General features: G+C 44.0%; 1 protein-coding gene across 1 annotated transcript in view; it reads right to left on the minus strand.

Moving 5' to 3' along the window:
• LOC308067141 (inositol 1,4,5-trisphosphate receptor-interacting protein-like 1) overlaps positions 1 to 23,794 on the minus strand; it is a 36,092-nt gene extending 12,298 nt beyond the window's left edge. The window contains exon 1 of the mRNA XM_080395473.1: positions 5,485 to 23,794. Within this exon, the coding sequence (XP_080251599.1) occupies positions 6,558 to 7,400 (843 nt within the window). The 5' untranslated portion in view covers positions 7,401 to 23,794 and the 3' untranslated portion in view covers positions 5,485 to 6,557. The remainder of the gene's footprint in view (positions 1 to 5,484) is intronic.
• Between the last annotated feature and the right edge of the window lie 450 nt (positions 23,795 to 24,244).

Here is a 24,244-nt window from a genome sequence, read left to right on the forward strand (position 1 = left end):
TTCACCACTGTCCTCCAGATCTAGCTACACCAGTAGAATGGTTCACAACACTGGCCCAGAAATCTTCTCCAGCACTAAACAGTGTTGTGTTAGAACACTGTGTAAGTTATTGCAGGTTTCTGCTCCGACAGGACTTTGATTAGAATTGAGTTTATGTTATTAAAAACTCCCATCCTTCACATACTTCCAGTTCCCTTCCCTGGCTGCAGAGCTCAGCCAGGGCTGCCTTTGCCACATTTAATCAGCCTAGGCATATTAACTACAAATTCCTGCAAATATTTAAACACTTAGGTCTCATATATGTGCCCATAACTGATTATTACTAATCTTTTTCCATGGAAATTTATCAAGAGGAATGAATAATTGTTCAGGTGCCCGCTCAGGATGGCATTGACCTGAGTTATATTGATTTCCAAAGTTTTGATAGTGATCTGAAACATCCCCATCAGTGTTGTATGGGGATGTCTTATAATTAATAACATTTCCTATAAATGTCAGTGTGAGATACAACAGTATGGTAGCTTCATTTTAATGACGAAAAACTGAACCTTGCTATTTTCAGTCCCAGGCCAGCAATCCAGCTTCTTCTTTTCACTGTGATTTCTGCACAGACTTCACCACAGTCATGGAGCTGAGGGTACGCACTGTTAGTTTCTGGATTACTGTCCTTTTTACAGACCAGTGGCATCTTTTTCACCACCTACTGGGCATATATTTCAAAAAAACAAATGTTTCAATGGAGATGCAAGGGTTATGCTCCCTCCAAATATGACAGTGTTCATGTTGGGCATTAAATGATTTGACCTCAAAAAAACACCACAGTTACATTAAGGGAGGGCAGAGGGGTGGGATTACAATGGAGTAAACTTGCAAAGTCACTAGTCATGGAAGGTGTCTCAGTTTCAGAAAGTCCCTCTTGAAATACCTCCAGGGCCTCACTTAGAGAGGACAAGTGCTTAGACTGTCTGACAGACATGCTGCCTTAGCGTATTTCAGGTTGGGTGACTAGCTGTGGAAAATGGAGGCCTGCACAAGACTTGCTTGTAGCAGGGAGCAGAATTACCAGTAGCTGCATCAAAGTTTGGCCAATGGCTACTAGCATAACTAAGCCTGAATTTTGTCAAGGTATTTACATATCAATAGCAGGGGGGGAAAAATTAAGAAAAAGGGGAATTCAGAGCATAATAGGGGCTAGGTTGGCCTTCAACCCTTGGAATAGTTTTGCCCAGAGCTAATTTTGTAGCAGAGTGATATTGGACTGTGTACAGAGCTTTTCCTGGGAAAAATAAAAAATCTTACTACACTGCTGATAAAAATGTCTGTTTCTATGTATACAAATCTTAGAAACTCTTCTAGCACAAAATTAGCTCTGCTTTTGTGTTCTCACTTACAACACTCAGCTCTGACAGTCAGCAAATAGCTGACCTGTATCTGCACAGCCTGCTTCAGTAATTATATTTAAGACACTAAAATGGTGGGGCTTTAGAGGCAGAATTTTTGAGAATATTTTAAGAATCATACTGGCTAATTCAGGCATCTGTTGCTATAATCCCATAGTGTGGGCTATCATTCCAGAAAGAGTACTTAATTTCCATACCAACCCTGCAGCAGTAGTGAAGGTACCAAATATTCCTTTCTCCTTCTTCACTCATTTCCTTCTGATGATGTTTTCAAAATATAGTCCTGCATATATGTTGAACTCTGAGTTTTGTCAGGACAGCTGTTAATTATATGGCAATAATGCCTTTTCTGATAGATGTTTCTGTTATGACAATTGATGTTTTGTCTTTTAAAATAAAGAAACAGTAATTCAAGTATTTAGCGCCATGGGCTGATAGGATTGTTTTGACACTGGTTCTTAAAAAACCTGAAGTAATCCATCTTCCCTCCTAGCTCTATCTTATATATAGACTTCAGAAAAATAAATGAGAGTTTTAAGTCATCTGGGGCTATGGTTTGATTACATTTGAGCTGAATTTTAAGGGTGAAGGAACATGTGGCACCTTTTAAAAAGTAATGTTTGTGAAGAAAATAGAGAAGAAGGAGAATATTGACAAGGTGTGGTAAACAAACAACCATCATAAAGGCAGAAAATGTACCACAGAAGATTTTTGTTTGTTGCTATCATGAAACACTCAGTATCCCTAGGAAAAGCAATAAGAAGTGAACTAAAGGGGTAACTGTACAGGGGCAGGTTGGAGATAATCCTTCAGTCTCTGGTCTGCTGTGGATTCCCTTCATGATCATGACAAATGACATAACTCTGCCCTACTTTTTCCTTTGTAAAGGAGACTAGCATTGAGATGCTGCAGGGCTTAAGTCTTACCTATGTGTATAGTCCTACACAAATAAGTGTGCATGTATGTAGGCACAATATTTTGAGGTGGCTCAGAATTGGATGAACCAGAATAAAAAGTTGGCTAGGGGACCAGGGCTACTTGATATCCACAATGCAGGCTATGATAGCAAGTGTATGCTTCTGAAGAATAAGGAAACTCCTCCTTTCTGGATCCATTTTGTTTTCCCCTCTGCAAAAATAGCAGGAATGGAGCTGCTAAACAGTTGCAGACTTTCCTGGAGGAACTGCTAAATGAAACATCCTGGACAGCATGGAGATCCTTATATATCTGGGTCTTTGCTGCTTTTTCATGTTGTTTGGAAAATTGGGCATGTGACAGGGTGGGCTATCACCTCCCACAGAGAAGGGAATAACTCCAGGACACAGGAAGCAACAAGCAGCAGAGCGGTGCAGGAACACCTGTCATTCAGTACATCCAAGGTGTCAACGTCAAGGTGCAAGACACTAAGCTGTCTAATTATGCCCTGGAGAAACATTTAGGAAGTGGAACATTTAAGCATCCCATTCCTTATAAAAGATTGGACTATTTAAGAACAGTATTCACAAAGTGGACCTTGATCTGGAAAATCATCTTCTTTCAGGATACTACATGTTGACTTGTCTTAAGTGTACATCTAAGTGCTCTTCATGAAGCTGGTGGTGCCAGATCAGAAATAGTAAGAGAGAAAAGAGCAAATGATTCTTAGCATGCAGCAGAATCAAAGAAATAATCAGTATGGCCCTGCGCTAGAGATAGCGTTGAAGATGGGGGCTGGCAAAATGATAGCCGTGAAAGTACCAGGGTCTGGGTCTTGTGAGCTTGAGAGGAGGTGACAAGAGATGTATAAAGATACACCTGGGGTGTTAGATATGTGGCACATGGAGGATCTGTCATTTCAGGAGAAGCTGTCAGGCTGAAAGCTTTGGATGGGGCTTTTTTTTTTTTTTTTAACTTTAGAGCTTGTGGATAAAATTATGACAATTTTCATAAAAGTCAAGTCTCTTGTACATTAAATGGGGCTTGGCAGGAGGGTTTGGGAGTGCTCGGTGTGTCAGAGCAGCAGAGGAGAGTTGGAGCACAAGCTGCCGCTTGGACACATGAAAGCTGGAGCTGGCCAGTGGGACCCCTGCCCAGATAGCAATGGTAGTCCCTGGCCCCAGCACTCAGTTTCTGAAGCAACATGTGGGCTTTTCAATGAAAGATGTCTAATTCTCAGTATTTCTGAGCACCCACCTTCAGAGCCAGATCCCACTAAATGCTGGCAGCTCTGGAAACCTCACAGCTCCTGAATGAGAACAAGAGCACTTCTGCAAACCCCACCACCATTGGGATTTTATGAGCCCAATTAGACTGAGTGCTGAACTCAGTCCTGTCAGAAGCCAACGTAAGCCATTGTCACCTACCAAAAGTATGTCTCATTCCTCTGTGGGTTTCTCCTTGCTGCCTCAAGTTTTACAGCCAGAAGAGATGAGTAGAGAGGGTATCAGTGGGCTTCCTCTCTGCTAGGTGGTGCTCAGTACTTCTCAGGAATAACTGCTTTATCAAGAGAAGGTAGCGACCAAGTCTAAACTGCCCTATCCTATATGGGGAAAGAGCCAGGCTTGAGGTGTTAAGGGAGCTGATGCCCTCATAAGATTCCTTTTCTTGGCTAGTATCAAGTAAACCAAATATATCTTCTGAATTGTTGAGGGGTAAAAGATCGATTGTTTCCTGGTTTTACTGGGCTGCAAGTTTTCTGGTAGCAACAGAAAGGAGGAGTCAGAAAAAAAGGAGTTTGGTGAAATTCAGGGTGAACAACTGCAATACATGCTCCTACTACCCCAAGTCATTCAGAACCATGAATGCTGTGTTTTAATATGACCATAATTGAAGTAGCAGGCAGTTGGCACACTGGGAATGCATTTGGAGCGCTTCTACATAAGTACCTCAACACAAAACTAAGGCCTAACTCTAGGCTCCCAAGAGAGAAAATTCTGGCATGTACTCTGCCTACATACACTAAAATTAATGCATAATGCAGAAAGTTTCTTCCTTTCTCGGCTTATCCCTTTCTCTTTCTCACACACACACATGCATGCATGCAGCTGAACTCCCACACAAGTTCTGCAGGGAAATTACAGCCTGCTCATGTCACTCCTTTCTTTGTAACTGAAATAGTGCCATAGGTCTGGGAAGTGCTCTCTCTGTGCAGGTCGGAACTTCTTCCAGCTCAGGAACACCATCCTTTGATAATACATAAATTAGAGTTTTCTATGTAAATCAACAATCTTTTTTTTTTTTCCCTTCAAAAAACTGGATTGCAGTGACACTAGTCATAAATTGTAGCTTTCCTGTTGGCAAGTCTTTGGGAACTAGACATGAAGAACAAAATTTTCTGTTGTCAGGTCACATTAACTCCAGGATTTCTCACCAGCAAATTGTGTCTTCAGTGCTCTGCATGATTCACTAAAAAAGGCCTTTCTCTATGTAAAGCATCAGCTTCTGTTAAGCAGAAGAAATAAACTACTGCATGCAAAAGCTGTGAGCGCATGGCTTATGAATAATCAGAACAATTTTAGAAAAATCACCTCAAAGCATGGCAAACAGCAAGAGCGCCCTCAGATTAGTATCTCTGATGCTCAAAGACCAATGCAAGTGGCTTCCTCTTACTGCTAAAAAGGGGGCACAACTCGTGGCTTGTTATCAGTGCTGGTAAGAGGGGATGTTTAATACCGTGAATCTGCAGGGAAACCCAGTGGAGCAGGCAAGCAAGGACCCAGAACAAGCATTCTAGGGGAGACTGGTGACAGTGTGACCACAGGGAGCAGCAACACACAGCCTGAGAAGGACTCCTTGGCTGCTTTGTGTTTGTTCTCATTATTTCCAAGTGAACGCAAAGGCTTTGTTGAAAGCCACTTGTTTTCATTACAGCTTCCTTTTGGCACGAGTGACAGGCAGCACAGTGGGTTGCTCTGGGCCCTTGGCCATGCCGAGTTCATGGGGCAAGGCTGCTTTCTCTAAATCCATGTAGAGAGGTGGCTATCACGCTCTTTGGGGACACCTGTGCACAGGGACCAGTGTGCACAATGTCAGGGAAACCCTTTCCACAGAGAGCATGTTCTGCTCTCTTCAGGCCAGTACTTGGAAGTCTAGGAAAGGAGGAAACCTAGCGAGCAACAGGGATAGAGCTGCAAGAGACAGTCACCAGCACGGACCCAGCGGCGGCGGCCCGCCAGTCCCTAGTTCCGTAGCCCGTCGGTGGTGGAGTCCCCGGATCGCCTCAGTGCCCGGGGCCGCGGTCTTTTATAGAGCGTCCGGGAGCGCGTTTCCCTGACAGCGGCACTTGCGGTTCTGAGGGGCGCACGCGGCAGCCGCGTTGGCGCGCTGAGGCTGAGGCGGGCTGGGGCAGGGGCGGGCAGGGGCAGGGTCGTGTCTGGAGATGACCCCCAAAAGGAGGCACCCACTTCTGGACCCCCGCCGATGCCTGCTTCCGCGTGGCTGTTTGCTCCTTGTCTGGCCCACAGCTCCCGGGCTCGGTTAAATGGCCGGGCAGCCTTACACCGAGCCCGGCAGGGCTGTGAAGGAGCTCTGAGACGGTCAGCTCGCAGAATGGCCTTCCACGGAGCGCACCCAGCTTCTCCCCGCCGGTGCGGACTGGAAGTCGCAGCAGCGACTGCCTGGGAGAGTGGCGGTGGGGGAAAGCCTTGCTTCCTGAGTCAAAATCCAGCAAGGCAGCAGTGCAGAAGTTCCCGTGGGTTTTCCATCGGTCCCTTGAGGCCAGGATGTTGCACTAAGGCCGTGTTGCATTTCTAGTCTTTGGGCAGCTGTCCTTTACAAACATGCAGGGAAATACCAAAGGTGGTCAAAGCATGAATAATTGTGTTTCAGACGTCTGATGTTTTGTCGCAGGCTGGTATTCCCCACTGCCGGCTTCCGAGGAGCACTTTTTCCAGTAGTAGTGGGGCCTGCATCTCTGTCATGGCAGGTGCCAGCAGCACTGGTGCAGAGGGTTGAAGGGCGCTGTCAGACCAGAGCAGGCTTCAGCCCGATGCTCATCACGGCTGGAATCTAGCCTTTTCAGAGACATCTAAAAGTTAAATTTTAGAATCCTACAGAAAATACACCAGAGTGCTCAATTCCCTAAGGACTTTATTGAGTAGGGTGGAATATGTATGCCCAAGCCAACAGAAAGGGCACCAGATGCCCATTCGCGGCACTGCTGGTGACACTGGCCTCTGCCTACTCCAGGCTCACAAAAGCGTCTGAGTTGCCTCGCTGCACTGCCAAGACCAGCTCAATGGTGAGGGGTCTCTCGAGGACGTTGGTCAGCTTGATCTTGCAGAAGCGTGATGAGGGCAGCACCGTGAGCCTCCATTTGTCCAACCGAGGCACAACAACGCCGGCTATCATCATCAACTGCTGGAGCCAGAAGGCAGTCTTCCGCACGTCGAGGTATGAGCCAGTGCAGAAGGTTTCTAGGAGGCTGGCTTCCTGCCTGTTCATCAGCAGGTCCTCAGGCTGGTGGAGGAAGCAGAGCATGCCCTGCATCTCATACTCCTGTGTGCACATGCACTCCAGTTCCACATGCAGGCAGGAGTTCCTCACCGGCATGTCCCTTTTGGTGCCCAGCTCGAGGTGGAAGGAGTGCCCGGGGGGCGGCTCGAGGGGCACAAACAAGCGATAGACAAGATGGGCATCCTCGCCTTCTGGGAAGGTGCCGTCCTCCATAGCTGACTGCAGCCGCGGCACGAAGCCATTGCCAGAGAGCATTTGGCAAACACAGAGAAGGTTGTCCACCAGCTCTTTCACCACAATGGGTATTTGCCTGCTCGACGGGTACTTATACAGAAATCTGTCCGTATCTAATGGCTCCTCCTCCTCCTGCAGGCTTCCGGAGATGCCATGCTTGCTGCTGCTTCCCGTCTCACGGCTCATTTTCCAGAAGAGCCAGCAGAGACAAAAGAGCAGGACCAGGCCTTGAGCAAAGTCCCAGGACAGGCACTGCTGGAAGTCAGTGGAGAGCATGGCTCCCCTGACCACCTCGCTCAGCTGCTGGGTCCTCTGCTCCATCATCCGAGGCATCTCCTGGAGCAGCTGCCCTGTGCAAGTGGCATCTGGATGACGCCCGGCACAATCAAGGACAACACTGCAGCCAGCGCTATGGAGCGTGCAGGAGAGGGTAGAGGAGGGGGCTCAGTGGGGCTGGGCGGGGGCAGTGGGGTCAGGAGCAACAGGGATCTGGGGGCAGGCAGGAGAGGGGGCGAGGGAGCTGGGAGGCGGCAAGACCGGTGCCCAGCCCTGGTGCTGGCAGAGCTATGGCCTGCCCTGCCCTGCTCAGCATTCCTCTGAGCACCAGGCCCTCTGCACAGGGTCAGACCCCTTCCCTGAGGGCCCGCGTTTCTGCCCGGGCCCTTATCCAGCCTAGTCTCCTCGCTGCATGTGCACTCCCCGCTGGCCCAGGCCGTACTGGGGCAGCACTGCCTGCTGCCCCGCCTCACACCCTCCACCACACCCCATTGTGACTCACCTGTTATGTCACATGTGCCAGAGCGCAGCATCATGTGCGCCAGGGCACATCACAGGGGTGCTCTCGCCTCTGCCCTTTTTTTCTGTTTCAGGTGCACAAGCAGGTGATAGGCAAGGTCTTCTCCATGGGCATCCTCTCCCTCTCCCTTCACCTCCCCCTCTCCCTCCCCCTTCACCTCTCCCTCCCCTTCTCCCTCTGTCTCCCCTTGCTGCCTCCCTTTCCCCTCACCTCCCCTCCCCTCTCTCTACTCCAGGATTCAGTCTTGGTACCTCCTTGTATTCCTCCTGGGCAGGGATCAAACCTGGGTACATGTTTCTGTATGGGTGGATCCAAAGGTTTCTCTAGGTTCTCCACAAGCAAATAAAGGTATCAAGTATTTCAGAGAGACTTAAACAGTATTTTTACAGCTGGTTGGCTGTCGCAGCACTATCAAAACTAGCCAGCTGCAACAAGGCTTTTACCATCCCATGCCAGGTTAACTTCAATAAGTAGGTCCCGTGCCTTTCCCCGGCGCGGCCAACAATCCCCCACATGGTTTGAGAGTTCATCTACTGTCTGTGCTGTTTCTTCAGCCTCTTCAGGCCAGCCCAACTTGCTTCTTGCCTCTGCTTTGTCTGGATTCTCTCCATGTTCTGGCTTCTCTTCCAGTCATCCTCTCCTCACCCGGGCCCTTTTTTTTTCCCGGGGCCTCTCCTACATCTGGGGCACTCTCTCTTCTCCCTCTGCTTCTCCTTGTTGTTATGAAGAACCTTCTGGTTTGAACATCTTCTTCATAATTCCTACCTCTGGGAGAGTCCGGATTTGATGATGACTTTCACCTTCATATAATGACCATAACTATTTTGTCAAAGCACTCTCAGCCAAAGACATGGTCGAGGAAGCATGCAGTTCCATGGACTTCTGGCCAATGCTTTCAAATTTTCTGAAGTCAGTGGGACTGGACACAAGATGGGAGATTATCAGATGGTTAAATGGTTTCCTTCACTAGTGATGAACAGGTCCCTTACATCAGAGGACACAACAGAATGACTGAGAGCAATGCAGATGTTACATTGGCCTCTGTGAGCTTTGTTTATATCTCATATATCCTGGGAGAGTGTGTTGAAAGGGAGGAAGGTTATTAGCAATTATTTTTTTCAGGTTTTATTCTTCCTCCCTCCAATTTCTCTTGCATCCTCTTCATATTCTATTTGTCTTCCCCTTTTCCTAGAACTTGTTTTTTTCATTTGCTTTTTCTTATTACTAAAGTAGCTTTAATATCTGTTAAGACCTTTGCAGTCTCTACTCCTTTAAGACTGATCCCACTTCTATAAAGTCTTAAATGCTGTGTCTCAGATTCCTTATAAATTCAGGTGTGGAGGAGGACTAAGTGGAATAAAATACATTGCCTTTCCTTCATAATTTTGGAACCATTAGTTACACTTCACATATCAAAAGTTACCAGTCTCCGCACTATGAAACCTGAATGCATAGCACCACATTTCCTAATGGGGCCATATTTGTCATGGATTTCCTAAGCCCAAATGTATGTATAACAGTGAATGTAGCACTCCTAGGATGGATCACTCCCTCCATACCCAAACCGATTGCACATCAAATGTCTAGCAGGTCCAAATTTTCCCAGAAAGAACAGGATCATTGGTGATGGGTGAAACACGCTGCAGGCAGTGAAGCTGTCTGGGAGCTCTACACCTGCACATGACAGTCCTGGAGATGTTAACCAAACATGTCAAAGCCAAGAACTGTGCCTAGATGGGGGAAAAAGGACACTTTGAGCAAAATCTGCTTGGCTTAAATAGGAGCCAAACATTTCCAAGTACGTCTAGGAAATGGTTTGGTATATCTGAATCAAGAAATGGCTTGTAAGTGAGTTGATAGTCCCAAGGTAGACTGTGTTCTGAGAATAAATCTTCATATGGAGAAAAAAGTCAAGGGATGTCTTCCCTCCCCACCCCATGCCCACCAGACTTAAACCGGAATATTGCCAAAGAAAACCCAGTAAGTTTGCTTTTGTTGGTGGAAGTGTCATTCCTGCATGCTTTTGAGGTTGCAAACAAAGTAATATATATCTTTTCTCCTTGACATCAAGCAAGGCATTAGGAAGTGCACTGACAAGAAGCATACAGGCATCTCTGTATTGTCTTTTTGTCACATACAGCTCTTGTCAAATGCTTTAGGCTGCTTGATAGTAAGCAGCTATATGGGAGGGTTGGTCACCACATCACTTTACAGTGAAAAGGTATGCTATTGGGTGACTTATACCTGAAACAATGCCAATCTAGGTGAATGGCAGCTTAACTTGAATGTCACAGGACATGAGTAGTTATTGGTGCTGCAGATTGACACAGAATCCTGGTATCGCCATACATCAAAGGATTATTGTCTTTATTTGACAGCTCAAGGAAAAAAAATGGTTAGAATCAAATGGTGCTAATCACAACTTATTACAGCCCAGCTTTACTGTTACTAAGGATGTTGTCTTTTCTTTGCAAGCAATGTGTTAAAATCACCTATAGGCTAGTGCCTACGATATTGTAATACAGGAAATATTTAGGAGCAAGGAGTGAAAACAAATACATCAATGAGACAACAGCTAGATTAAAAGAACCCTGTATTTAGAGTACTTTTGGATGGCCAGGAATTTCTTGCTAGGGACCAGTGGCCTCAATATGCTCACATTCATTACGACACACTGATGGCAGCTCACAGTGTGCAATGAGCTAGATATACAACATTTGACTTCTTCTTTGCTTTCTAACTGGAAAATGAAATGATCTCCCAGACTCTGGGTGTAGCAGCTGCAAAGGGTAAACATAAGACAACCTTTGCAGTGATAATATCCTTTCCTAAAGTAAAACAGCCCAAAAAATTACTCTTAAGCCTCAGTGGTTATAACGACCTTTCTGGGTTTGGTCGGACCATGGGAACTCAAGGTATTTTCTCCAGCAATACCCCTTTTGTAGCAAGAAACTGGGAAATAGAGGACTGGAGAAACTAGTAATTTCTCAGTTTATGATCTGTATTTCACAACAGCCTAAAAGAATGCCTGTATCCTGACACAACACTTAACTGGCCTGAAACAGAAGCAGCAAAATTATAACCATAAAGATGTCTCAGCTACACTGTCAGATCCCCTTGGAAGGTATTTCCTTGGCCTTGTAGATTGGAAAGTGACAACATTCACAGACTTGCGTGCAGATGAAAAATGAGACTCAATTAGTACATTTCAGACTCACTGCAGCCAAATTAAGTAGAAAATGAAATATTTTTAGAAGCATCCTATGGTAAGTAAATTTCAATTATCTGCAAACATGGATGATTTTCTTCCAATCACCAGACCACACAGAGTTGCTGCTTGCATTTAATTCCCCTTTGTATAACATGTGTCTTTCCTTTATTTCTTGACATAGATAGATGTGTGATTAAACTATCACTTCTGATATCCCAAAAAGCTGAGGAAGGGAGATTACACTATAAATCATAAAAATCCTTGTTTCCACTTGTTGGTGAGTTTTAGACATCTTTATATTTTTTCTCTTGTGATTATAGAAAATTGTAATAGAGGTGAAACATAAAGTGTTATAGGTATTTTCTTAGAGTCCTGGATTTATGAGATCAGTTTATAGGGATAATTTTGACAACAAATGCAAAGTCATTTAGGGATTTTTAGTTCCTATGAAGCTGTTAGATTAAAATACCTCTTTATTTTGTTGCTTTGTGTTAACAGAGGTGAAAAGATGGCATCCCATCAAGCTGGTCAGTGTCATTTTTCATTTTGCTTTTTTTGGGGAGGATATTTCCAAATTCAACCTCCATTGATATGTCTGCTGCAGCTACCCCCATAATTATATCCTGTGTGTCAAAGTCCAAGACCACTGGCAGCACTGGGAGCCCTTGGGTGTTGGTGGTTGGTTAAATTACAGCTCTGGAGATCCAGGGCTTCCCTTCATGGCAGCAAGATTTGAGTACAGAGTGGTGGTGCCTGCAGCTCTGTGACACCTCTACCTCTGCACATGTTCCCCATGTCTGTTGGCTGTACTGGGGCCATGACTTCAGTGAACAGTCCTGTCACGTGGAGAGAGACTTTGCCATCTGATCCTTTGTGGCTTGCAGGGAGTTCATGGAGGATGAGCCTGAACATCTGTGCTCTTGGGCCCCAGTCCAAAGGGAAAGACTCTCTCTGAGTTGGGTAGGTGTTAAATCGAGTCCTTGGCTGGCTTAGGATGGATCAGTAGATAGGCACAGGGTAAACACAAAAACAGCAAATGGAACCCGATACACATATATGAGTCATTTCGCCGCTGAACTAGAGGCACAGTAAGAAACTCCAGTAGCTCCGCTGTGCCTGATGGATTTTACAGAGTGAAATCGTGCATCCTTCTTGACTTCCAGGACTAGTGCAGAGTAGTGGTCAGGAGTGTTTGCTCCCAGATTTTTCACAGTCTGCATCCAAACTGCGAGGCAAATGGGTGTCCAGGTGAGGCCCTGGTGGGAGCAGGCACAGATGCAGACAGGGCATCCTCACCAGCCAGAAGTTTTCAGTCAGTCAGTTTGGACATAATCATTGGCGAGACATCTTGTGTCCTATGTACAGTCTAATTGCGGCACCATGAATGAAAAGGAAAAATAAAGCATCAGATGGCTGTTAATCCAAGAGGAGGAAATATTTGGTACAATACTGTGTGTCAACCAACAGAAGCTGGTAACAAGCTATTAGGTGCTGCTACCAGCTTCCTTCTACACTCCCCAGCAGTTAGTGTGGACTCCATATTCAACCAGGTATACTCCATATCCACACACTTCTTTTCTATCCATTTCAGTAAAACTAGGAGTATGGGATGCTTCTGAGGAGAAGCACTGTTCTGACCTGATGACCAGGCATTAGGAGATCTGATGCACAGTATAGGCACCAGGAAAGGTGTGTGTTTACATATGCACATCCCTGCAGTGTTGCAGGGCATGGCCGTAACACTGGAGAGGTTAACTGACATTTCAGCAGCTTCCAGAAAGGTATGAGAACACATTCCCAAAGAACCATCCAAACTGGCTTTATAATTCAGAATAACATTTATACAACTCACTTTGATTGTTTTAACTGTGAGTAAACATCAAGTATTGTTTTGAGGAGGACTGTAGCCTCAAAAGCATTTATAAAGTCACTTCTCTTTTAACCTCTTTAACCCTGAAATCAAGGGACTACCCACAGCCGTATGGAAGTCCTGCTGGCTCAGAACCCTTAGTCCCAAAATAATGATGCAGTCCATTGGTCACTAGTGCTCTGTTTGAAATAGTTACTCAGCCTTTGTTCAATTCGATTCACAGGATAAGTAATCTCAGGAGGCTGTGAATTCAGAGCCATTAATAGATTGTAATAACTGTAATAATTTTCACAACTCTAATACAGTTGCAGATACCAGTATCCTTCTTGCATTTTGTTACCTTTGCATCTTGCCCTTGGACAGACCAGGTGGTCTCTGAACAACTCCAGGCCTAGGTGAAGGTGCAGAACAAGCACTGGGGCAATGTGTGAAGGTGTCCCAACAGAGGGGCACACAACCACCCAGGATGAGTATACAGGGGTCTCAAATCTGGCACTTGACTATAAGCATCAGGACTGGACTGCCCTGGAATGGGACTCCATGGGGCAGAGAATGTATTTGCCTATGTATACCAATTTGTACTGTGGAGCCACTTCGATTTTAGTGAGTACCAAGTGAGAACCGTGTGTTGTGCACTGGAGTTACTCTCTAATTATGCAACAGTTACACTTTCTGATACTTGTAGTTATCATTACATCTATAAGCAGCACATTCCTCACATGTTTGAAAATCTGTCCCATGTTAATAGAATGTAATTAAAACAGCCCCTGTTTCAACAGTGTCTGCATTAAAAAGAAACACCTAAGACCATAATAGGTGAAGAGAGGTTAATAATAGGTCATGTGGTTAATCTTCCAGTTACAAGGGCAAACACTAATTACAGGACTGAGAAGGGAAAGGGCAGCCTGATTGCAATGTGATTATGGTGACCTTGTTAAGGAGTGATCCAAGTCATGATGAGGGCCTCAATAAATAAAGATAATACGTCCCTTAGCACCTCCCAGCAAATATCAGATGAATGCTGAGAACAGCATTAGCCTGCTCTTCAAACTGGGCTATGAGGATGGAGGCTGAGGCATGTTATTCTCCAGCCCCATCTCAGCGCAGCAGGATTGCTGTCTGCTCATTGTTCTCACTGAGAAAAACAAAAGCACCAGCTACTGATAACAAATATATCATGTTGACTTTTAGAGGGCTCTACAGTGCAATCTGTTACAAATTACTGTGAACTTCAACATGTTCGAGCATCGGAGATGTGGCAGAGCACCATGATTCACCATGTTGTCAATGGCATGGAGGGAATTCCCAGGGAGCTGAAAAAATGCTGGTTACCATCTAGACTGAAAAATGGTAAAAACTCAAGCCTTTTCTGCTTTTTTTATAACCCTGAGTATAAAATATACTGCCGAGGAAAATGTATCCTACAGATTATAACAGTTTCATTATCTCAGCAGAGAACTTGCTGTCTGTGCTGCAAACTGGTCCATGGAGAAATTATCAGGCTCCCAAATTTAATTAAGGCAGCCTCAGATAGGAACACAGTGAGGTTAACACAGATGTCTGTATGTCCCATCATTCTCACATCCTCTAATAAACAGGCATTCAGGGAACAGCGTAAGTCAGTACTGGAAGCAAACAGTCCTACATTAGAATTGGAAGGCTGGTGCCTGCTAAACACTCATAAAACCACTTGGGTCATTGGTATGGAAAGTCTTTCGCTACCCAAGATGGTTTCATATGTTAATTGAGGACAGGGTCAATATGAAAAGCAGTTTTTCCAGACACAGTCAGGGCTATATAGAGCTCCTTGGTCTGGAAGCTTGTTGGCTTATGTGAGCAAGGTAAGAGCAAGGATGGGAACTGTTCAAACTCTCTTCATTTCTGGTTTTAAAGAGTGTATAAAAATGCAATCTACTTTGTTTTTTTAAAAACTACATTTGCTTTTACATATATCTGTATTTTGATAAAGAGAAATATTATGGTGACTGCCACACACACAAGGAAACCATTCCTCTGGGTTTAGTTACGCCTATAAATAAACTTCTGGCTTAGTCATGTAAAGCCTTGCTCTTGGGTGTCCAGAAGGTAACAGGGCATTTATTCATCTGCCTGCAATGCTGGTGTGAGAGCTTGCTGTGCTGGGGGGGTTGGAAGACTGCAGGCCACCAGCCAAGGTTTCCAGAAATGGGAAGAGCATAGGAAGAGCACTGGAAGCCTGAAGATATGAAGGAAATCTGTGCCAGCTGTTTCTGTGTAGGGGTGTGTGTGTGTGTGCAAAAATGCAGAAAGCAATTAAACTTTGACATTTTTCTCTGCGATTCCACTCACAAGCATTTCCTGTTTAATATAAAAATAAAATCCAATTAATTTGTTCCATTCTATCCATCCTACGTGTTGTATTGCAGGTGCTGATAGAAAGCAATTTCACAATGATCACAGATAACCAAAATACATTCACAGGGCTATTCCACTAGCTCCCATGGTACCTTCTGCAGACCCAATTACCCAACTTTGAAATGTCAAGAGAAAACCAAAACAAATGTATAAGGATAATAATAATGCCATTTCTTTCTACTATGAAGAATATCCTGAGAGCAGAAATAAGTTTGCAGGAGAAAGGGTCAGACCTGGTGATTTTCTGTGCATAAATTTTCAGTCCTGCTGTGCTGAAAGGTGAGCTGGTTTGGGAGGAAACAGTGGTATTGGTCCCTAAACCTCTGATATTCTCAGGGTAGAGAACAAGGCTGTGATAGAGCAACTGAGGAGTGGATGAGACCTCAAAGTCCCTGTCTCTTTCAGGCATGTGCAGTCCTACTCTTAAATGGCCCAAACTCTGGGTTTGCTCACCTCTGCAGCAGAGTAACTCCTGCAAGTGCCTGGGGAGAAGAGGAGAAAGGGAAAGTGCCCAGCAAATTCCCAAGAGCCGGATTGCTGCAGAGGACTGCTGTCACCTTGGGTGAATTTCACATTTTACAAGTTTTGACACAGCTCATTTTGCAAAGATGCCTAAATAGAACCACAGAGCTTTAAGGAGGGCTCAAATACACTATTCTGTGCCTTAGCAGCTTTGAATTACCTCTGATTTGAGGAGTTACGTGATTGTATCTAATAAAACTTAACTGCTTATTTCTTGGTATAAATCAAGGTTTTTCTCAGGGTTGCTAAGGGATACTATCCATTGTCTTTTTTTATTTGAAGGCTGAATAGTAAATAGTTCTCCCTGGAAGCAACTTAATCTGTGATTTTTCTTTGTAGAGGATGGCATTCTTAACTCAGGTCTTGCTGCTGCTCAATGCTTCTGTTGCTCCTTTAAATTTAAGCATGACAAAAGGAGAGACAAAGGCTATGAATGTTCCATTAGAGTAAAATGCTGTAACAAACCACCACATTTAAAACACGTTTTGAGAAAAACGTAAAACAAGAGGATTATTCAGTGTAGCAAGGGATACAGTTGATCACCACTCCTTCTGAGCATGTCTGCTATTTTTAGTTGTAACATCCCTAATGAAAGCCTCAGATAGTACCATTGGGTTTACCCAAAGATCTGGTGTATTAAACAATCATAAGTCTCATCAAGGCTATGAAAGCAATGATGAGTCTAGAGAAACAAGCTGTGATGTGCTACCCAAACAGACACAAAATGAGAAAGATGATTTAGAACAGTACTTTGGCAAGTGGAAATATTTGTTCTCTGCACTCTAGAGAGTAAATACTGTGATATACTCAGTCCTGTAGGATTTAGAAGCCTGGTCTTCATCACCTTGCAAGTGGATGTTGTGCCTTGATAAAATATTGGAGAATGGGAACATCGTAGAAATTTGAATACCTGCTAATATTTTTGTCTGATGTCTGAAGGACAAGTAGTTCAGAATAGTTGCTACAACTTCCAGTGAGCCTACTAGCTGTTTTAAATGTGTCCATCTCCACTATTAGCCTTCTACCTACATTTGACAACTTGGAGGCATCTTGGAGCTCATCTGCATCTACTTTGTTGCAATCCCAGACTCTCTGACTCCCTAGATGGTCTGTGGACTGGTATTAGGATGCCCTGACTATCCCCTTCTGCTAGACATGGAAAAGCCTGCGTGAGCTGGAGAGGCTCTGTGAGGTGAGACTGGGACTGAAACAGAGGAGGCATAAAGAAGATGTTGCAGATTAGGGCTGGAAGGGAAACAGTGTATGAGCCTTTGAAAATATAACCATCCTGAAAAAGAAGAAAAGATCTAAGTTATTTATCTTAAACTAGAGAGAAATGGACTTTGGTCACCTGGAACATTTTATCATTTTCCATTTCAAAAGGAGACAAAAATTTCCTCTAAAATAAATAAAATAAAAAAAAAAAAAAGTTTTTTCCTTTGGAAAGCTCAGAGACAGGTCATTTAACAAGTGCAGGTCATTTTCATGAGCTGGGGGCAGCATACACACATTCAGGCTTGGCTCCCCATGCAGGTGACTATAGGGTCTCCAGGTTGAGACTGCTTTTCTTGGCCAGCCTCGGCTGTGCCTCTGATATGAGGGTATGCTGGGATTTGCTTTCATTCAGCAGGTGCCCTAAGAGTAGAGTTGAGCCTGAAGGCCCCCAAAGAAAGGGCAGCTGCAGGTCACCTCAGATGAGCTGAACTGGGTCTTGGTCACAAGTACTTAGCTTAAAACTGCCAAGCATTTGGTCTGTTGTCTCCATGACATCTACACATTCAGCCTCAGTGATACGTGTGGGAAGGGCTCTGCCTGGGCACGCGAGTTGGTTTTCTTTCAGATGGGATCCTAGCCGTGCTAGTGGGGGGAGCAGAAAGAGAGAGGGGAAGAATCCCACTCTTGTTTGTTCTATGCAATTAGTGGCATTACTCAATATTTTCACAAAGTGCTTTTCACCAATTGAGTTCTTATTTGTTAGGGTATATGTTCTTAGGCAGGCTGTGTACCTCAGAGGGACCTGAATGAATTAATCTGCACACACTCTGTACCACTGATCAAGTGCAGGATAGCAACAGAAGGCCACATGTTAGCAATTTCGTGGCAGATGGGTCCTATCCACCATCTTTCACTTATCCAATTTAATGCTGAAAACACAAGCAACCTAATTGAAAAATAGCATTACACACACACAAACCCTCTTCTTGTTTCATTCCCTTCACATCAATTGAATAATAAGTAGTAACTGGTGTATTATCAAAGCCACACTGATTGCATGGATACTAATAAAAGCTTAACTTTGATCTGTTTTGACAAAAACAAGTACAACTTTTGAGTATTTAATAATTACATTAGTCAAAGACACTGATCATGACATGTGGGAGTATGTTACTTAGAGAAAGGGAAACAGGTATTCACATCACCAGAGTGGCTTCTAACGCAACCAGAGTGTGAAGGTGTTTTTACCCTCCTTTCTCCCATTTTCTCCATAGGAAAAACAATAAAAGAAAGCCTGGGCCAAAGGGAGCAGTATCCTATATCCAGGTTTAACTAATTTCCTTTGTTGGACCAATATTGTGTGCAGCCAATCGTTTGCTCATACAATATTTAAAGAAATTTTGTGAAATTATTGCCCATAAAAATGTTCTTCACCACGCTGCTTGACTGATGCAAGTCAGCTGGCCAGGTGAGCAGTCCTGATCTATTTCAGTGCAAAGTGAAACAGGGTTACTGAAAGCACCTTAGCAGGGGTTTCAGCTACTCTGCTCTCCTCTCTGCTGAAATGATCTAGGCATGGTTGCACGGTCACTTCGTGTGTTGGAGCTGAAGTGTGGTACTTTCTGACGCAGTTACAGCTTTTCCACTGGTGAACATCCACCTATAGCTCAGGGTTATTGAGTTCTTGCAATGGATGAAGCCCTGGTAGATACTATACAAAGACAGAAAGACAGAAATCTCCAGCTAAAGAGCTTTTCATCTAAGTAGGAAACAAGAGACAGCTGGAGGCAGACAGACTGACTGGGAGGAAAGGGAGAAAGCAAGAAACAAGGAGGCAATATTGGTCAGGATGGCGGCTAATAGTCTCAGCATCTAGGCAGACTGACTGATGTCAAGCTGAGAACTTTGGCACAAGGCCATCCTAGTTCAGCAGTGGAAGGAAGGCAGCAACTGGAAATAAAATAGCCCTACATAATAAATGGAGGGGGGAAAAGAAAAGTAGATAGCAATCAATATAAATGAGAAGTTAATGAGGTACAGAAAAATTACATATGTATATAAAGGCACCAGAGAAAAATCCATCCCTAAGAACTGTATGAAGAGGTTTTAAAGAAGGACTGTCAGGAAGAAGAGAAAAGCAAGAACCAAGATAGGCCAGTTTTCAGAAGGAGGTTGGGAGATGGGCAATAATGGTCCGGAACAGACATAAACGTCTCCTAAGTAATTTTGTTGTGTTATCGGAGGGAACAGGAAGATGCACCTTTATCACACATGCTTCACAAATTTCCTTCTGTTCTGGGCCAAGCAGTATTCAGTCAGTCAATTAAATTATCAAATGAATTATTAAAATACCACAAAACTACCAAGTATTTAAATCGTGCAAAAAGTATTAAAGTAGTAAATTAAAGTACCAGTCAGTCATCAAAGGAATCTGGTTTACTTTTTAACCTGGGCTTACAAAAAAATAATTGAGTCTTAACACAGAAAGGTGCAAAATCTGGGAACACAGAAAGCAGATTAGACTTCTATGGAACATGCAGAAACTATACTCTGTAAAGCACTAATTCTGGCAAGGTTGTCACGTTCATAATGAAGAAACTGCTCAGGTGCAAGTGGAATCACGCCCTGTACTCCAAATGATGCCATGACTGTAAGCTTGCTAATTCAATCTTTAGCTGCCAAACCAGAAGAGTGGTGAGAAGAAGTGGGGAAGATGTTTCTTCTTCATGCAGGACACTGAAATCCAGGATGTGATGCAAACTGCAGTGCTGGAGTGTAACATGCACTTTTTGGTGTTACAGCTGCTTAGAATTTAAGGAGACTGTAGAAGTTACATATGAAGTGATGGGATGACTCCTGAAAATGCCTTTGTCTCCATGTTCTGAAGAGCTGGATCAATTTAAATTGTTAGAGAGAAGCATGAGAGCGGTCTTGATTGCAGTATGTAAATATGCTACTGGAGAGAAAACACAGGTCACTAGAGAAGTGGGTTAAACAGATGAACAGATGAAATGGAATGCCCTGAGGTATTAGTGGGAAGTAAGACAATAGGATTTGGTGGTTGCGCATGGGCTTAATGTTTGAGTTTGTAGCATCTGTGGGCAGTCAGAAAGGATGGCATTTGGAGGAGGACAATATGATAGCTATAGAGATGGCAACCCACAATTCCTTATAATGGGAAGAAGTAGTTCCAGAAAACCTCCAAAAGCATTCAGGTGAGGACATAACACAGCAGCAAAGGAGACTGATCAATCAGAAAAATGGCTGATGAAACCAAGAAAAAACATGGCGTCACAAAAAAAAAAAAAAAAAAAAAAAAAGAAGGCAAGATTTTAAAACAGTGGAGAAGATGGAACCAGGGAAGGTGGAGAGAGATCCATCTCAAAGTGAAGGGCCAGGGAAATCACAATTTGCAGCAACTTTAAGAGTAACTAATCAAGAGAGAAATTTATAAAGAGCACAAAAAAGGACACTGCAATTTCTGAGTTGTGATTATGGGGACTCAGCCAAGAGGCTGAACTCTGTAGCTGGAAAGGCAAGGCTGTACGTGGGAGATGCTCTGGAGGAGAGATGGGGAGAGCAGAAGGGAAGGAAGAAGGATGGAGACAGGGTTGTTCAGGACATGAAAGAAGTACCAGACAGGCCAGTTCATGACGAATCCTTACTTTTGCTCCAATGCCACCAGCAGACTAGTTGCAGATGTTGTAAGTACCAATGCTGAGCACTGCATTCTACCAGCCCTTGAACTGCTTGTCTTCCTAAAAGACCTCTTCTTAGTTTACCTCTTCCATTCACTACCAGTGAGTGCATGCCAGAACACATGAGTTCCTAGGAAACTCCAGCACTAAGTGACAAGACATGTTCCACACAGACCTCATAGGTTAATGCAGTAAATTTTGCAACCATCCTTCGTCTCCTGTTGGGGACCCAGAGAAAGAAGGATCAGCATCAGCTGTCCCCATGAGCACTATCTCATACCGGTTTTGAAAAAAGAAAAATCAGTGGCAGTGTTTCTGAAAGCTTCTTCTGTATTTCTTTGTGAGAGCAGCTTTGGGAAGATATAAATATGTATATACATATACACATATAAAATATTTTTTACATGACAAGAAAGAAAAATGTCATTGAAAATATTGTGCTTTTGTCATGTGTTTAAATTTCTGCTCACAAATTTTAGAAGTTTGCTTTAGCTTTTTTTTTAGACAGAATGAAAATGGAAACAGTTCCATCAAAACTCCCATGTCATTAAAGAGTCTTTTTTTAGTTGAAAAAGATTTAAATGGTATTTTTTACTAGGATCATTACAGAAACAAACCCATCTGGAAAGGAACAGGAAAAAGAGGCTGTTTTAGCTATTCCACAGCATTCAGTATCAATGTAAAACACAGCCAGATTCCCACTTTGGGGTCATATCTATTTAAGCAGGAGACTTTCTTCCTCCCTTCTTCTCCTGAGAAACCCGCAGTGTTCCTCTGCCAGCCATATCAGCAGGGATCTGCAATAAGCATGTACCCACTTGAGTGACAACCACTAATCCCCAAGCAACTGTAAATGTTCCTGAAGAAGTATGGATGAAAAGATGCAGAAGAAATGGGTGGCTCTGAGTCAGGGGAGGAATGAAAGCCAAAGGGATGGAGGCAAGAGGGGAAGTGAAGAATGAGCACACAACGTGGATGCTCTTACAAAATATCCATCTCAGTGACTGGAAGGACATACTGGGTTTTGCTTTAGGGAGGACAGGGCATGCTGCCTTCTTGCAGCACTGTGCCATCCCACCCTGGCAGAGCCTTGTGATAGTGACATGCCCTTTCCCATATGCTGCTTTCCTTAACACGGGAACCCCAAGAGGAAGGGGCAGGTGATGGTTAAACCGGTTGTACCGATGCCAAGATATGACCCTGTCTAGTTAATCAGCACTCCTTACCCAAAATGCTGAATAAAACAGCAGGCTTGGCAGTGAAAATGTCTTCCCTATGCATTACACTGCAGGGGTCAGCCAGTAATTCCTGGAAATGGTTAATTGCTGGCCAGCTTTGATCTACTTGAAATACAAATCAATTAACATCCTGACAATTTCTCAAAAATAGAGCATGCCTCAGCACTCAGAGGCTTCCTGCACTCTTGGATTTATCTCCAGCCTCTCCATCACTCCCTCCTCAGCTCTTAGGAAAGTTGTACTTAATGACAAAGGTGATGGAGGGATTGGAGCATGGATCCTACAAAGCTACCTTTTTACTTCATTGAAGAAGGAACTCTAGCTGAAGGAAAAAAAAGCTATTAAACATCTCCAAGAGCAGAAAGCCTGTAGACACAGACTGCAGAGCATGAAATCTGAACATTTCCATGGGATCACAAGACTCAGCCTCTAAGACTGATCACAGTCCATTGGAAAGCAGATGCTGATGCATGTATGAAGTGAACAGAAGAACATGTAGCTTGGTTTCAGCTGTCTCGATATCTGCGTCCAGTGTCACCTGAGATATTTTGAGATACCTTATCTGACATCCAGCTGCTATCCCAGAATGGTGTGAATGTCACATAGGCCCCATGTCATATCCACTAGCCTTCCCAGTATGTTTCAGGTACCCCAGGATGTATGTACGTCTTTTAGACACCTCAGAAGCAAGCCCTAAGGGTAAGGGACCTTCACCTGGGGTGCATGTAAAGGGGAACTCATGGGGGCTTTCTCATCTTTGTGTCTGTTAGTGGATTGTGGGCTTGCAGCACAGGTACACATGAAGTTGGAGCACCTACACCTCCATCAGAAGGGCTATGAAGCAGGGGAACCCATCTTTCCATGAGGTTTGTGTTTGTGGCCCTCATGGCCTGAGGATTGCATAAGATTCAGTGGGGATGGGGCTGAAAAACTGGAATTTGGGGGATTGGTTATACAGGGGTGTTTAGAAGTCTGTAGTGGTATATTAAATTTGTGTAAGTGTCTCCTATTGTGGTGTTATGGTTTATTTGTAACATTGCTAATATTGACCCTGAATGTATAGTTCATTGATTGCTGATTATATGTTTTTAGCAAACCAATAAACCACTGTGATCTCAATTTTGGTTTAAAATGCATGAACTGATCAGTTCTTCCTTCCAATCCTTATCTTTACAATAAGAGAAACCTGGAGAAGGATTCAACCCACCCCACAGTAGAGGCAGAGCATGCTCACCTCCCTTGGCTCTACTGATGGCATTGACCCCAGCTGCCCTGACCGTAAAAGCAGTTTAGGCAGATAGTGTGTACACAAACACCTATATTTAGGTATCTTAGTCTTAAGCTAAGCCATAAACTTTTAGCTATCTGAAAATAAGCTAATTGTTCTAAACTTGCTGCTGAGACTGTAGTCAAGAGGAGATTTTGCTAGAGAGTCATTCATCCGATCCTAAACCAGGCACCTAAGCTGAGATGAATTCCCTTCTACAAGTACCTCTCTCTTCGTGAGGTACAAATAGTGGATTTATTTGACTAGATGTCTTGCCTAATGGATGACCACAGAGTGGTGGCACCAGCCAAACACAGGATGCAGTGGAGGTTTATCAAGTGCACAGAGGGACATGCAACAGTGATTCACCACTGTAAGATTGTTCATTGTCTGGGTGCCAGGTTGCGGAGTGATTATGTCTTAAAATGTAGTGAGGAAACAACTAACACTAAATCTGGCTCTCTGAACTCACCTGCAAATTAATTGTCTGCACACCTGTCTACAATGAGGGGCATGCCCAAAGCCTCCTAATGAGGGACATGCCAAAAACCTCCCGCAGCTTAAGTACTGGGGAAGAAAAGATCTCCTCAGATAAGCATGGAGGAAGTAAACAGCTTGGTGGAGTGTGACCTGGCTGCAAAGGTGCTTAGTTGTACGTAGGCATATTCCAGGGCAGAACTTGGTTGGATTAGAGATTGTATGTAACCAGTATTTATGTATACAATGGAGGATCTCACCTGGGGTCCATGCCTTCATATGCCACACACCATGGCAAGATGAACTGCAAAATTCCTCGTTTACTTGGAAGTCTCTGCTTTATTCCATATTAACTGCTATTACCACTCCAAGTAGGGGGAGAAATGAAGGAAGCTCACTGGTATTCTAGAAACCAGAGGTGGGTGACAAGTTGGTGGTGCCTTTGGCACATTAACAAATAAACATTCTTTTAAACCCTATTTGACAAAG

This window comes from Falco punctatus (assembly GCF_963210335.1).
Source record: "Falco punctatus genome assembly, chromosome: 7".
NCBI lineage: Eukaryota > Metazoa > Chordata > Aves > Falconiformes > Falconidae > Falco > Falco punctatus.